This window comes from Lynx canadensis, chromosome A3 (genome assembly GCF_007474595.2).
Source record: "Lynx canadensis isolate LIC74 chromosome A3, mLynCan4.pri.v2, whole genome shotgun sequence".
In the NCBI taxonomy this organism is placed as follows: Eukaryota; Metazoa; Chordata; class Mammalia; order Carnivora; family Felidae; genus Lynx; species Lynx canadensis.
In genome coordinates this window covers 30,043,903-30,057,599 of record NC_044305.1, presented here as the reverse complement: position 1 = coordinate 30,057,599, position 13,697 = coordinate 30,043,903, and the positions used below count along the sequence as shown (strand labels likewise).

At 53.8% G+C, this 13,697-nt stretch overlaps 1 protein-coding gene across 5 annotated transcripts; it reads right to left on the bottom strand.

Annotated features, from left to right (window-relative positions):
* Positions 1-845: 845 nt before the first annotated feature.
* MAVS (mitochondrial antiviral signaling protein) lies at positions 846-12,266 on the bottom strand. 5 transcript variants are annotated; one of them, XM_032592598.1, is made up of 7 exons: positions 12,148-12,266; positions 8,784-8,931; positions 7,465-7,639; positions 6,086-6,261; positions 5,235-5,391; positions 2,698-3,206; positions 846-1,783 (listed from the first exon to the last, which is right to left on the bottom strand). In XM_032592598.1, the coding sequence occupies exons 1-7, from the start codon at positions 12,249-12,251 to the stop codon at positions 1,346-1,348; spliced, it is 1,707 nt and encodes a 568-aa protein (XP_032448489.1). In that variant the 5' UTR covers positions 12,252-12,266; the 3' UTR covers positions 846-1,345. The 5 variants fall into 5 exon arrangements, with proteins under 5 accessions (XP_032448489.1, XP_030165864.1, XP_030165862.1 ...); XM_030310004.1 differs by having other exon boundaries at positions 8,784-8,969; positions 12,148-12,205; XM_030310002.1 differs by having other exon boundaries at positions 8,784-9,768; positions 12,148-12,165.
* Positions 12,267-13,697: the final 1,431 nt, after the last annotated feature.

Below are 13,697 nucleotides of genomic sequence, written 5' to 3'. Positions count from 1 at the left end.
CTGCTTTGCCACTAGATATGCCTCCCTCCCCGCTCCCCAATGCACAAGATGAATAAGAAACAAATATAAAGGGAGTGAGGGGAGGTAGCAGGGTCTGGATCTGCCTCGTAAGGTGTAGCCAATCACTCCAACCCCTCCACATTTACAGTACCATGTATCCAACACTTAATAAATGCCAGGAACCATTCTAAGATTCATATAGATAAACTCATTTAATCCTCATCACACTAGGAGATTTGTTTTTATATACATATAAAATTTTACTATTCATCCTCATTTTACAGCTGAGGAAACTGAGGCACAGAGAGGTTAATAGAGAGCACAGTGACAGAGGACAGAGTGAGTGAAAGTTCGAGTGGGGTAAAGGCCCCACCCCAAACTACAGAGTTGCACCCTTACCCACTGGGCATTCTGCCTCCTATACCCTCATGTCTACCAGGCTTGGCAGGGGAGAGGTAGGGGCAGCTATCAGCAGTCACCTACTCTGGAGAATGCAGGCACTTGACAAACACTTGTGTGCTTCAATCTCAGAAGAGCCCAGGGGAAATGAGCCATGATACTCACTGGCCATGTGGGGAAGCAAGACCAGAGAAGTCTGATCATCTTGTCAAGGCCACACAGCCCAGGAAGGGGTGGAGCTGAAATCCAAACCTTGGCCTGAGCTTACCCTGGCAGGTCTCTCCTTCCCAAACCCCCCCTCCCCACCACCACCAAGCTAAAGACCACGGAGACCAGAGGGAGGAAAAGGGGAAATGGGGGTGAGGAGACTGGAGAGGGGCTTCAGAGACAGTCCTCAGGCCTAGCAGCTGCCTTAGGTTCCCTAGGGGTCCAGGGGAACCTCTGGACTTCCCTCGCTTCTTGGGGGACCTCAAGCAGCCAGGTCCCTGGAAATGGATCACCTTTAGGTTCCTGGGGCTTTTAGGGTCTGGAGCAAGGTCCTGTGGGATCCCCCACCCTGCACATCTGCTGGCCACCAGGCACCAGGGCAGGATGGGGGGGGAGGGGGAGGGTTCTGACCCCCTGCATGATCTAGCAGCACCACCTCATCTGTGGACTTGAGCAAACGGTCTGGATGGGGGTACCTCACCTCCTCCAGAGAATAAAGGCCACAGACCAGATTGTGGGGTGTATGAAGTCTGGAGTACATGGGGAGGGCACGGGCTGGGACAGAAATCTGGTCTGCACTCAGTCTGTGCACTCCCCCCCCCACCCCGCCGGCTCTCCTCAGGCCCAGGCTCCACGAGCCCCATGAAAGAGACAAGACGGGGAGATAGCACAGTCCGTGTTTGGGCTAGATGTCCTGCAGGGAAGGGAGCAGACTCGGGACAGGGAGGCCCTAGGGGCTTCACAGGCGCCGCCTATACAGCACAGCCAAGAGCATGGCGAAGAGAGCCCCAGCTGCAGCTGCCCCAAGCCATGGAGCATAGAATCTGGCCGGGACAAACTTGTCCTTGACTGAGGGCTGTGGGGCAGCAGGAGGCCCGGGACTACCCTCTACCAGGTCAATGCTGGGATCCTGGGCCACTTGGATCCTAATGGAATCCACTGACTGGTACTCATTCTCCTCTGGGGCGTTGTCAGGCCCTGCGCCCAAGGACTTGCTGCAGCTGAGGGCCAGGTCCGCAGAGCAGCCTGAGAACGGCTCGCTGTCCATGTGGGAGACCAGCCGGCCAGGCTTGCTCAGCTCCAACTCGGAGCCCCAGGTGGCAGAGTTGTGGTCTGGCTCGGGCAAGCTGTCTCTGGTGGAGGTGCCTGTGGGCTCTGGAGCCACTAGAGGCGTCTCCTGAGAAAGAAAGGAAGGGCTGGAAGGGACTGGGGATGGCTGGACACCCAAATGGGTGGCCCCATTCCCAGCCAATACATGAACTAGCATCTCAACCCTCCAATTCCCAGCCCACAGTATGGGAGGAAGCCACCCTCTCTTGGAGACTCAACCCAATGATGGTGCAGGAGGGCACTGAGAGAGGAGGTGTCCAAGCCTCTGCAGTGGTATCAGTGGTAACTTTCTCCAAGGTACCCCTCTCCCTACTCACTGGCCTGCTTGTGAGCTCACCCCCGCCCTCCTAGAGCCCTTGGCAGTTGTGGCCCCATCCTACTTCAACATTCTGCCAGGGCTGAGGCCATGGAGCAGCCACAGGGTCAGAGGCCTGGCCATGTGCTTAACGGGTCCCTTGGACTTGGTTCTTCCAGGCAGACAACAGGAGCAGGACTAGATGTGCTGGCCCAGAAGGGGCAGCTGTGGGGGGCTGTTGGGTCAGTGTGGCTGTCTCAGGCTGAGACTGCTATCTACAAAGCCCTGATAATGGAGAAGCAGACTGGATATCCTGGGGGTGAAGAGCAAGGATTGAGGCAGACAGGCCATCCAGCTCTATCCCTCACAGTTCCCTCATCTGCAAAATGGTGCTGCTAGGCCTAATGTATGGCTTTGAGCTCTAAACGGGTTGATGCACATGACCAGTGGGGATGGCCGCCACACCCACCCCTCCTAGGAATCCACACTCAAGAGCTCTAATGATTATTAGTACTCTAAAGGATTTGGTGTGGGGTCCAGAAGAGGCCGGATCTCAGCTATCCCTATACCCTTGAAAAGAAGCCCTGGCACAGCCCAGGCTGGAGACAGAATGGAGACTGGAAAGGGTCCAAGGATAGGGCTCGGGGGGGAAAGCCTGGATCACTGGTAGAAGGGCAAAGACTCACCCCTGAGGATATGCTGCTCCTGACGGGGGGCACTGTGTTGGCAGGCACCGTGCTGGGCGCTGTGCTTGTGGACATCCTGTGGTCAGGCACCAAGCCAGTAGGCACCTTGGGTGCCACTGTGCCAGCACGTGTGGAGTTGATAGGCAGTTTGGATGGCGGTAGACTAGTGAGCACGTTAGTAGACATTGTACCGGAGGGTTTCGAGCTGGCAGGCAACTTGGAAGGCATCGTTCTATCAAATGCTGAGTTGGTAGGCACTTTGGAGGGTGCCACGCTGGTGGTCAATGAGCTGGCCAACACCCCAGCCCCAGGGCAGATGGTAGCCTCACCATGGTCACCAGCACCCCCTGAAGAGGCCAAGCCAGGGGAAGAGGAGGAGATGCCAGTAGGCGGAGCTGATACTGAGGGTCCTGGCAAGCGGCTTGCCCTGGGGATGGAACGGGTCAGTGGCTGGAAGGAGACAGATGGAGACACAGGCCCACGGGGTGATGTGAGGCTGGAGGCCATGCCTGCAGGTGGTAAAATAAAAGGGAAAACACAAACCCACACGACTGTTACCCTAAAAGCACAGTCACCTGGGATCAGAGAGCTGAAGAAGGGTCTCAGTTCCCCAGCTCAAGTCCCTACTGCACCCAGGCCTCCCAACATCCTCCCATGGAGTCTCCACAGTCCCTCTGGTCATTGCTCCCAGGCCCCGAGGTCCAACAGCTGCAGGCGCATCCTCAGCCCTATCTAGCCTTAGTCCTTGACCTAAAGTCAAGTCTGTTCTCTCATAAGAACGAAATGGTTCCTCCCCTTTACAGCATCTAGGAGCTTGAAGATCATTAATTATCCTCTCCTCTTTCTTCTCCTGCCTGGGACACCCCCCTTTCCTCCTGTGTCTGCTCATTAGCTTGGTGGAATTCTGGATGCTCCTCCCTCTGCCACCTTCCCCTCCCCCACCAGTAGGAGCCACCCTGGATCACGGCAAAGGGCAGCACGATGGCTCAGCAGGTGGTAACAGTCCATATAGGCATTTATATCCAGATCCCCCATGGTACTCTGAGAATACATGTGCCAGGCCCTATGGCTGACAAAGGCCAGAAGTAATTCTGATGTACCACCCCACCCCCACCAAAATCTGACACCACAGAACCTCGTGGGACCTGCATCCACGCATGTATTGAAATCTAAGTGCCCTCTGCCTCCCTGGTCCACAGCAGCATTTCCTGAAAGGTGTCCCATGGCAAGCTGACATTGCAAAGTACAAATGGGTGCTTGGGGCAGAGTTCTGGGGTGAAAGGAGTGGAGGGCACTGAGATGGCTTCTCGGAGCCTTTAACTGTTCAGGTGCCTTGTGGCTGTCCCAGGGGCACCAAAGGCTGGTCAGGCTATAGTGTTACATGGAATACAGCTTAGGAAACAACGGAGCAGAGAGATGCCATCCTGCGAAGTCAGAGTGGACAGCTCTATATTCCCGAGGGTGGGAACTGAGATCTGTTTTGGGGCCCAGGCCCTTAACTGATGAAAATCATACTTCCTCTGGGGGCTGAGAAGTTTTAGTGATTTATTGGGAGCTAGAGCCCCACTAGGGGTAGGGCAGCACCTAAGGGCTCTAAGGGCCCCTGCCAATAAGTAGCCCAGCTCTTCCACACTGTCCTCCAGGTCCTGGTGAACCCCACAGGGTCCCCTCAGCAGAATCCACAAATGGCCCTAATGCTCTTCCCCTGCCTGTATCCACATCCTCTGCAATGTGACTGTCAGTCCTCTCATCTAGAGACAGAGTCTGTTCCCTACTCCTTGACTCTGGGCTGGCCTGGGACTTGTTTGGGTCACAGAATGAGGCAGGAGGGAAGACTGCCAGTTTTGAACCTTTGCCCCAGGAGTCTGCTCTCTCAGAATTCTGCTCAGCTGCCAGGAAACAGACTTGTCCGGTGAAAGATGAGGACTCAGGGGCGCCTGGGTGGCGCAGTTGGTTAAGCGTCCGACTTCAGCCAGGTCATGATCTCGCGGTCCGTGAGTTTGAGCCCCGCATCAGGCTCTGGGCTGATGGCTCAGAGCCTGGAGCCTGTTTCCGATTCTGTGTCTCCCTCTCTCTCTGCCCCTCCCCCGTTCATGCTCTGTCTCTCTCTGTCCCAAAAATAAATAAACGTTGAAAAAAAAAAATTAAAAAAAAAAAAAAAAAAAAGAAAGATGAGGACTCACTGAAGAGAACCAAGGTGCCCCCCCCCGACCCCACCAACAGGCGTAAGTAAGCAGTGCGTACACGGGTGTGTACGCAAGAGGGAATCCAGCCAAGATCCCAAGAACTACCCTGAGCCAGCCCAAATTGCTGACCCACAGAATCACGAGCCAAATAGTCCTATTTTAGGCTACTAAATGTTGGAATGGGTTGTTACGTAGAAAATACTAATACACCCTCAAGGAATTGGGTTGCTCCTGAGGTAAACTCCCTTTATTCCCACCCTCGCCTCCTGTCCAAGGAAGCCAGAGGGGCAACTCTAGTCTTCACCCTCTGGGAGGTCCGAGAGGTCCTATGGCTCCAGGTCACATACGTACCTGCTATGTGGGCACTGCCTGGTTCTGTGTCCTGCTCCTGACGCCCACTGGAGGTCAGAGGGCTGAGGGCTGCCATGTCAGAGAAGGGCTCCAGGGGGCCAGCTGGCCTCCTCAGGACAGTCCCAGAACTGGGTGTCTGTGGGACTTTCTTTGAACTCTGCAAGAGGGAAAATGGAAATGAGGCAGCTGCTTCTCCCAGGAGCAGGCATCTCCCACCGGCCTCAGCCTGTGCCATGGAGCACAGAAACCAGGGAAGCCCCTCGCCCCGGCTTTGATCATTGCCAGACCCTCTGTCCACAGGAACGTACCTTACAGAGAACACATACCATCCCATGGGGAGTCTCTGTTCATCTGCCTGGCCCTATCAAATGTCCCCCTCTCTGAGGCTACTGCACAGACCCCTTTCTTGGGCTTCAAGTCCATGGTCTGGTGTCTCCTGAACACCCTACTGCCTGCTCATCACATCTCAATAGAATCAGTAATTTTCACCCTGAACTTGACTTTACTGGCAATAATTACTCCATCTACCCTCTACCCCATCATCTCCTTCCCCAGCACTCCTCCAGTGGTCATTCTCCGGTCCTTCGATCCAGCTCAACATCTCACACGGACCACTTCAAAGACTCCATACTGTGACCTCACAGCTGGTTGATAAGAGGGTTGGGGGTTGCCATAGGGTGAAGCCCTAGTCAGCAGTCTGAGAGCTGGTTTGGGGCATATCTCCATTGGGGGAGCCCTTAGGTTCTGAGCAGAGGTTAGGCATGACTTGTGGTGGGGGCAGAAGAGAGCTTCTAGAGGCTGGGCAGACAGGAACACAAAAGCAGGGGTCCAGACTAGGCGTGAGAACACACCTCTCCTAGGGACCCTGGCGGCTCAGTGTCTTGGACAGGCATGGGGAAACTTGGCTCCTCCTCTCTGTAGCCGTTGTGGGGGGTGCTGGGGGCCACGGCAGGTGTGGAGGGCCCTGGAACCTCAGCAGGAGCTAACTGTGGCTCCAGTGGGGCTGGGGGGCAGTTCTTCGGGACCCCTGGAAGACAAAGATACAGTGATGTCAAGGAGGAGTCAGAGGAACTCCCAGTGACAGGAGAGGCCTGGATGCTCCTGGACCCCCAGAGCCATGACTATAGGCACCCCCACAGCTCCAAAAGCTGTCCTGAGGTGGGATGTACTCCTTAGAAGAGACAAGATTCACTGAGTGGGAGGCAGGAAGGAGAGAGGAGGTAGGGAGGACAAAGACAAGAAGAGGTAGAAGGAGTGGAAGGGTAGAAGAGAAGGGAATGGGGGTGGGGAGCATGTGGGGCACCTCACAGGCCTCTCACAACCCAGACTGGGTCAGCAGTCACCACTTCTCTGTCCCTCAGCACTCTGGAACCCAGTGGCTTTCTTCTCCTCCTTGTAGGCGGTTGTCACCCCTAACTAACCCCTGACCTGATGCTGTTTCCTCAGAAAGAAGGGAGGAAAAAAAGAAAGCAAATGGCGGGGGGAGGGGGGGAGTAGGGCTGTTCTAAGGCTTTAAATCTGAGCAGTGTCTCAGGAGTCGTCTCTAGTCTAAAACATACATAGGGCTGGCTTGAGTTTTCTTCCTGTCTTGTCCCCTCAGACCTGACCTGACCAGATCCCTCCGGCACTCAACCTGGCAGGGAGCATTGAAAGGGAGCTGAGGAGTAACTGGGCAGCTGGAGTGGGGGACCTAGAAGGCTCCAGGAGATGCTAGGGGGAGAGGAAGAGATGAGGGAAAGGAAGAAGGAACCCATGAGGGAGAAAGAGGAGACATGAAGCAGAGGAAGAGAAGAGAGGAATGGAGAGAGGAAAGGTGAACTGAGGGAGAAGACAGGAAGTGGGAAAGGAATGGGAGGCAAATGTCACAGCCACACAAATTAGAAGGCCCACTTGCTGAGCACACGGGAGGCACCCAGTCCCAGCTAAGCACTCAACATGCCACCCACTGTCCCATGGTATCCACCACAGCCCTATGACGTAGATGTCTGGCCATTAACCCCATTTTACAGAGAAGAAGACTGAGGCTTAGGGAAATTAAGGCACTTCACCAAAGGGACATGACTAACAAGAGGCTAAGCTGGGATTGACACCCAGGTTTGTCCACTGCCCAGGAGTGATGGGAGGGAAGGGGACAGTGGAAGGCAGGAGGTACAGGGGCGAGGGGACAGACAGAGTGGAGGCCAGGGGAACGACAGGGGTTCCATGAGGAGGGCCAGGGCAAGAAGCTCACCGGGCAGGTTGCTCTGGTAGACAGAGGCCACTTCGTCAGCAAGACCAGCCAGCTCACAGATCCTCAGGGCCTTGATGAAGGATTCCACCCAGCCAGTCCGCCGCCGAAGGCTGTTGAAGAGCTCCCAGAGGGTGCCCTGGTTCCCCCAGAGCTGGTAGTAGGCCCGCAGTCGGTCCTGGAACACAGCCAGATGCCCTGTTCAAGCCAGGTGGCCCTGGACCCTTCCCCACTCAGGGACAGCTGCAGAGAGAGACACCAAGTAGCCACAAGAGTGCGGCAGCCATGCAAAACCAGGTCAGAGCCCAGGACAAGGCCAGTGTCTGGGCCCAAGTGTAAAGGCAGCTTCCAGGAAGTAGGATTTAGTGTGTGCCACGCTCTGAGCTCAGGGCTGTGTGTGAATCATCTTAATGCCATGACCCCTACTCTACTGGTGAGGAACCTGGCAGTTCCTCAGTTTATGCAGCCCCCAAAGCAAAAAGAAAGGGTTTGGATTAGCAGAGGAGGAAAAGGGTGCATAGGGAACAGGAGATGAAAGGAGGCAAAAGGAGAAGAGAGGCAGCTGACCTAAGAATCAGGAGGATGGGGAATCTCGGGGCGGCAAAGGTTTTAAATCTCACATACAGACTGAATTCCCACATTCAGACAAGCAACCAGACAGCAGAAACGAAAAGCCACAGAAAAGATTTACTGCAGAACTGGTCACAAGGCATCCCCACAAGCCCCCAAATGCAAGGCAGGAGGGCAGGGGCAGACCTTGTCAGCCACAGGCCTGCTCCACCGCTACGGCCACCTCACCACTGCCACCTCAGCCGCGTTGAGGCAGCAGAGGGCCCGGGCCATCTGGGAGCAGCTGAAACTGGGAGGCGGCTGGCCCCGCTTCACTTGGGGCCACAGCCAGTTCTAATAGACGAGGGTGGTCTGGCTCCCATGAACTCTCAAAACTGAGCCCTGGACTCCCTGCCACAGGACAGAGCTCCATGACAAGGAGAACGGAGTCAAAACTGAGGAGGAGTAATGACAAGACAGACTGAAGAAAAGGAAGGTTCCCACCGAAGCAGAACGGGGATTGAAGCCCAGAAATCTCAGGCAGCTGGCACCATATTTTTTAGCACTACACCAAATGGACACGAGAGGGCGCTCAGCCATGTTGGAAAGGCCATCCTGACCCACACTTGATTCAGCAAGTTAGAGAAGCGTCAAAGTCAGGAAGCAGGATGCAGACAACAACCAAGAAGGAAGGAGTTGGCCCTGGCTTTGGGTGAAGCTCTGAACCCCCAGCCTGCCCCAAGTCAGTGGCTGGCTGTCATGCCCCAGCTCACCTGGTCACTTATTGTGAGGCAGGACAGATAAGGCAGAATCTCCAGAACATGAATATGACCAAAATTGCTGTAATGGTGGCGGATATACTCGTAAGTCTTGTCCTCAGCAAACGTCATCGCTGTCCAGGTTCTGAAGTGACAGAGGGCACTGGCCCAAAAAAGGATGGGCTGAGAGGGGAAAAAAGACTGGAAGAAAACACACCACATATGGCAACAGAGTTGGGAGTGGGATTGGACAAAAGGCAATTACTTCTTTCTTTCTCAACTCTTTGGAATGTTTTGCTTCTTTCTTTAATCATCCAATTTTATTACTGCCCAAGTCCAGAGGCCCTCAAAAAATAAAAAATGAATTGATGAACAAAAGAAATAAGATCCAGAAGATCTAGGCCCCATTTCTGTCTTGTAGGTTGGTTGGTATTGCGGAGAGTTCTGACTCCCTGCCATTGTCCTAAGGTCTGTATGTGCCCCTCGTTGCTGAAAGCAAGAAGTGCTACTTCTTTGGGGTGTACTAGGGAGAAAAAAAGCCCAAAAGGATAATAATAAGATCATCCTACTTTAAAGGTGAAGAAAATGAAGTACCAAGAATAAGGGCTTGCTAGTTAGTGGAAAATTATCAGGCTCCAGGATCAGTTTCTTTCCAGAACATGATTGCAGGCCCACCATTAAAGCTTGCCACATACATGTTCTTAGGGTAGGAGGCTGAGTTCCAATCACTATGTGTGATCTGGGGCAAATTACCAGTCTTTTCCAGGCTTGTCTTCACCCCTAAAATGGCTCAGAGAGCTTATTTTGACAACACAATAGTTCAACCTAGTAAACTTGACATTTACAAGCGCCTCAATTACAAGCAATTGCCTTAAGTAGCACTTACCACAATTTGCAATTATAGATGGGGCTGTCTGCAAATTTCTTACCTGCTTCCCCCCTCAGGGAGAGCTGTAGGGAGTAAGAGGGATAAGATCTCTGCCATCATCCAATTTATATTCTATTGAGGTGGGACAGATGACAAATCAGTAAGTATACATATAAATAAAAATTCCAAACAATAATCAAGGTTATAAAGAAAATAAAGCAGGATAAGAAGACAGAACTCCTGTAGAAGGGCATGCTGCCTAGGCAGAGTTGGTCAGGAAGTCTTTCTGGATTAATGACATTTGAGATGAGCCATTCTGGACTGTGAGATCAGTGTTTTGGGCAGAGGGCACAGCAAATTAGAAGTCCTCAGGTGGAAACAAGCTTGGCATGTTTAAAGAACAGAAATCAGTTCCGGGTGGTCCAGGTTTAAAAAACTAGGGGAGGGGCTGAGATCAAGGTCAAGGAGGTTGCGAGTGGTGGCTTATGGGGGCTTATGCAGGAAAAGACTTTGAGTTTTGGGTTTACTTTTTTCTCTCTAGAATGAAATGGGGAGCCATAGGAGGCTTCTGAGCAAGGAAGGGAGAGGATTTGACTTATGTTAAAGACCTCCCTGGTAGTTGTGAGGAGCTAGACTGTGGAGGGGCCAGGATGGAAGCAAGAAGACAAATCAGGAGGCTAAAGCAGGGAGCCACGTGAAGGGTATGGCCAGAATGCCAACCATGGAGGTGGTGAGAGGTGGCTGGATTCTTAGTGTGTTGTGCATGTGGGAGGTGAAGAAGGGAGAAGAATCAAGGATGATTCCTCAGGCACTAGGTGCATGGATGGTGCCATTTTCCAAGCCAGAAAATCTGGTGGGCAAGTTGTGGCACAGAGAGGACTCCAAAGATCCATTCTGAAAAAGCTTAAGAGGCTACTAGATGTCCAAGTGGATTTTCTAGGAAGGAAGGGATCAGAAAAGGGAGGGCCAGGTGGTGTCAGTCTTGGGTGGGACTCTAGGAGGCACTGCTGCAGAGCACAGCTGAGCTGCCAGTCCCTCACCACATGGGAAATGGGGCGACAGTCCTGTCTACCGGCCTCAGAGCCTCATGTTGCCTGCCTCCCTTCGTCAGCCACCAGGTGCTACATTCCTGGTGGGGCAAATGTTAATGACAGAGGTCAAGAGGATCAAGGAGATGGTGGGGTGGGAGTCCTCTGAGCCTTCAGGAGATGAGCAAAGAACAACTCTATGGTGACGAAATGACCCTTTTCTCCTTCTTTCCCATGGCATCCAGGGAGGTACCAGGACAGAATCAGGTAACACATTCTTCTGCACCTGAGCCTCAGCCCTTAGTAACACAGTTTGGGGAGCATGGAAATATAACATGCTCCAACCAAAAAGAAAGGAAGCCCACATTTGTTCACATATTGATGGTCCACTTAGGCAAGCACATCCTGGGTTTCTTTCATTTAGGAGAGGAGAAATGATGCCAGGTTGCACAAGCAGACCGGTGATCCTGACAGGATTTGAACCCAGGACTTGTTGCCTCCTTGCAGCTCACCATACATCTTGCAGAACATGGGGGCAGCTGCAGCAAGTGAGACTCACAGTACTAGAGGGACCAAGGCCACTGTCTGGGTGAGGGGGGTCACTGGGTGAGGGTGCCCCTGGGAGACTGCAATATTTAGTCCTTGTCTTGTGCGAAATGGACATCATTCCGACAAGGCTGAGAGCATTCTAACCTGCCCTCTACAGCAGTCGCAGTTCTCAGGTAACTGACTATCCTTCTAGAAGTTATTGAGGCTCCACAGCGTGCAGGAGAACGTGGTTGTTTGCTGTGTTGTTGAGGTGGGTTGTTTTGTTTTGTTTTTTCAATGTTTTCTTAGCACCTCCTTGTGGTCTCAGAGAAGAAGGGCGGACCAACCTTGCAAGGAGAATTTCCTACCCGACAGCCTCGGAGGCTCTGAGTGCGTCCCGGAAAGAAAGAATCTTCGGGCCCAGAGGGGCGAGGCCTCACTGCTTTGGCTAGGATTCCTGGATGGGACCAGGCCCGCGGAGGATGAGAGGCTGTTCTGAGCAGGTGTCATCACCGAGAACTGTAAAAATCTCGGGGAGGGCGGCGGCCCTGGCCCCTAGGCGCGGCCGCGGCTCGGGGAGGTTGGCCCATCCCGGCTAGGCCTCGTCCCAGGGTCACCCTCGGCCTGCCGGTGCGGCTGGAGGACCTCAGCTGCTTGTGCCTGCCTCCTTCCGGCCCAACCTCCCCTCCAGTGCCAGCAGACGCCCAGCGACACCCCGGGTGCTGGCTGAGGCTCGTGGAGCCCTCGCTGCCGCGAACCGCGTGTGCCCTTAAGACCAGCCCTTCCCCAGACCCGCGCGGCCTGACCTATCCCCGGAACCCCGTGCGCCCCAGACCCCCGTGCGCCCGGGCGCACTCCGAGTCCCACTCAGCTTCTGCCGCCGCTGGCCACCTTCCGGGGAGGCGTCCGCGCGTCCTGAGCCGACGGGACCGAGCGCCCGGGGAGGCTATCTTACCTCGGGTTGCCACGACCCGCCGACAGGCCGACCTCCCGGGACAGTCCGGAACCCTCCCCTACAGGGGAGGGGGAGGGTGGGGAGGGGCGGGACCGCGCGGCCATTGGCCAACGGCGGGGCGGGGCTTCGCGGCCAGCCCGCGCCCCTGGGCGGCGGGGGTGGGTGCTTGGCCTTGGCTTGGGGGCCTGGACTTGTCGGACGGGTGCACCGGACCGACCTAGGTTCCTGCTGGGGCGCAAAAGATAAAATTATTTTCTTTCCGTGTTTGTCTCGGGAAACTTCTAGGAGAAATCCAGAGTCTGGCCAGAATCCAAGTGGATGGCTGATCTCGGAGTCAGTGGTCCCCATGCTTCCTACTCCTCCTACCCAGTAATTTGAGGAGTGAAGGTCTTTATGTCGTTTGCACCTGGGCGCCCAGGGCCTGGCACACAGTTAGTGCTCAATAAATATCGGGTGACACCAAAGTTCGCACGGGCGCGACGCCAATGCTGGGCCTGAGGAAGCAGGATCACGGTGGACGGAGGCTGGGTAGGTGGGAGCAGGGCAGGTGCGCCACTGTGGGCTTGCCCAGCCTTCTGGGTGTGGTTCTTGACTGCTGTGTGGGAAAGGCCTCTGCCCAAGGGTCTGGGGCAGGTACCTCCCCACAGTGCTCGCCAACTGCCTGACCCTTCCTCTGCTTCCGGTAGAGGCCAGCAATTATTGAGCCCCCACTGTGCTCCAGATACAGGCTTGAAGCCTTATACCTTAAGAGTCCACTAAATACTCTCACAATAACCGGGCAGAGATTTGTTTTTCCTGTTTTAAAGAGCGATTAAAAGATTTCAGAAAATGTTTGGCAGTTCTTATTAAAGTGAAACATGCCAACCCTATCACCCAGCCACCACTCCTGGCTGTGTGTCCATCTAAAACCATGCACAATATAGGACACCTGGGTGGCTCAGTAGGTTGAGCATCCGACTTGGCTCCGGTCATGATAATGATCTCATAGTTTGTGGGTTTGAGCCTCCCACCCGGCTCTGTGTTGACAGCTCAGAGCCTGGAGCCTGCTTCAGATTCTGTGTCTCCCTCTCTCTCTGCCCTTCCCTTGTTCATACTCTGTCCCTCTCTCTCTCAAAAATAAACATAAAAAAATAAAAAAATTTTAAAACATGCACAATAGCTAATGTTCCTAGTGGTTTTGTTCACAATAGGAAAACTCTGAAAACAACCCAAAGGTCCATCAGCAGGAGAATGAGGAAACAAACTGTGGTGTGCTCACATTATGGAATAGTATACAGCAGTGAAAAAGAGCAAGCGGTTAATACACATAACATGGATGGATAAATGGGCACCATGGCTAACTAAGCACAAAGAGTACATGCTATCTGTTCCTCCAGTTGCAAGGTAAAGCAAGGTTCAAAAACAGGCAAATCTCATCTACATAAATAGAAATCATTCACTGGTTACTTCTGTGGTGGGGTACATGGGAACCCTTGCAGGGGATGGAAACTTCTGTATCTTGATGTGAGTGGTGGGTACATGGGTTTGTGCATATACAAAACTTCATCAGC

Coding starts and splice junctions, on each gene's coding strand:
- MAVS (XM_032592598.1), bottom strand. CDS start 12,251: ATGGCCGCGCGGTCCCGCCCCTCCCCACCCTCCCCCTCCCCTGTAGGG. Junction 5,392..6,085: donor CGCCAGGGTCCCTAGGAGAG/GTGTGTTCTCAC, acceptor TCCCTCTTGCAG/AGTTCAAAGAAAGTCCCACA. Junction 1,784..2,697: donor GGAGCAGCATATCCTCAGGG/GTGAGTCTTTGC, acceptor TTTCTTTCTCAG/GAGACGCCTCTAGTGGCTCC.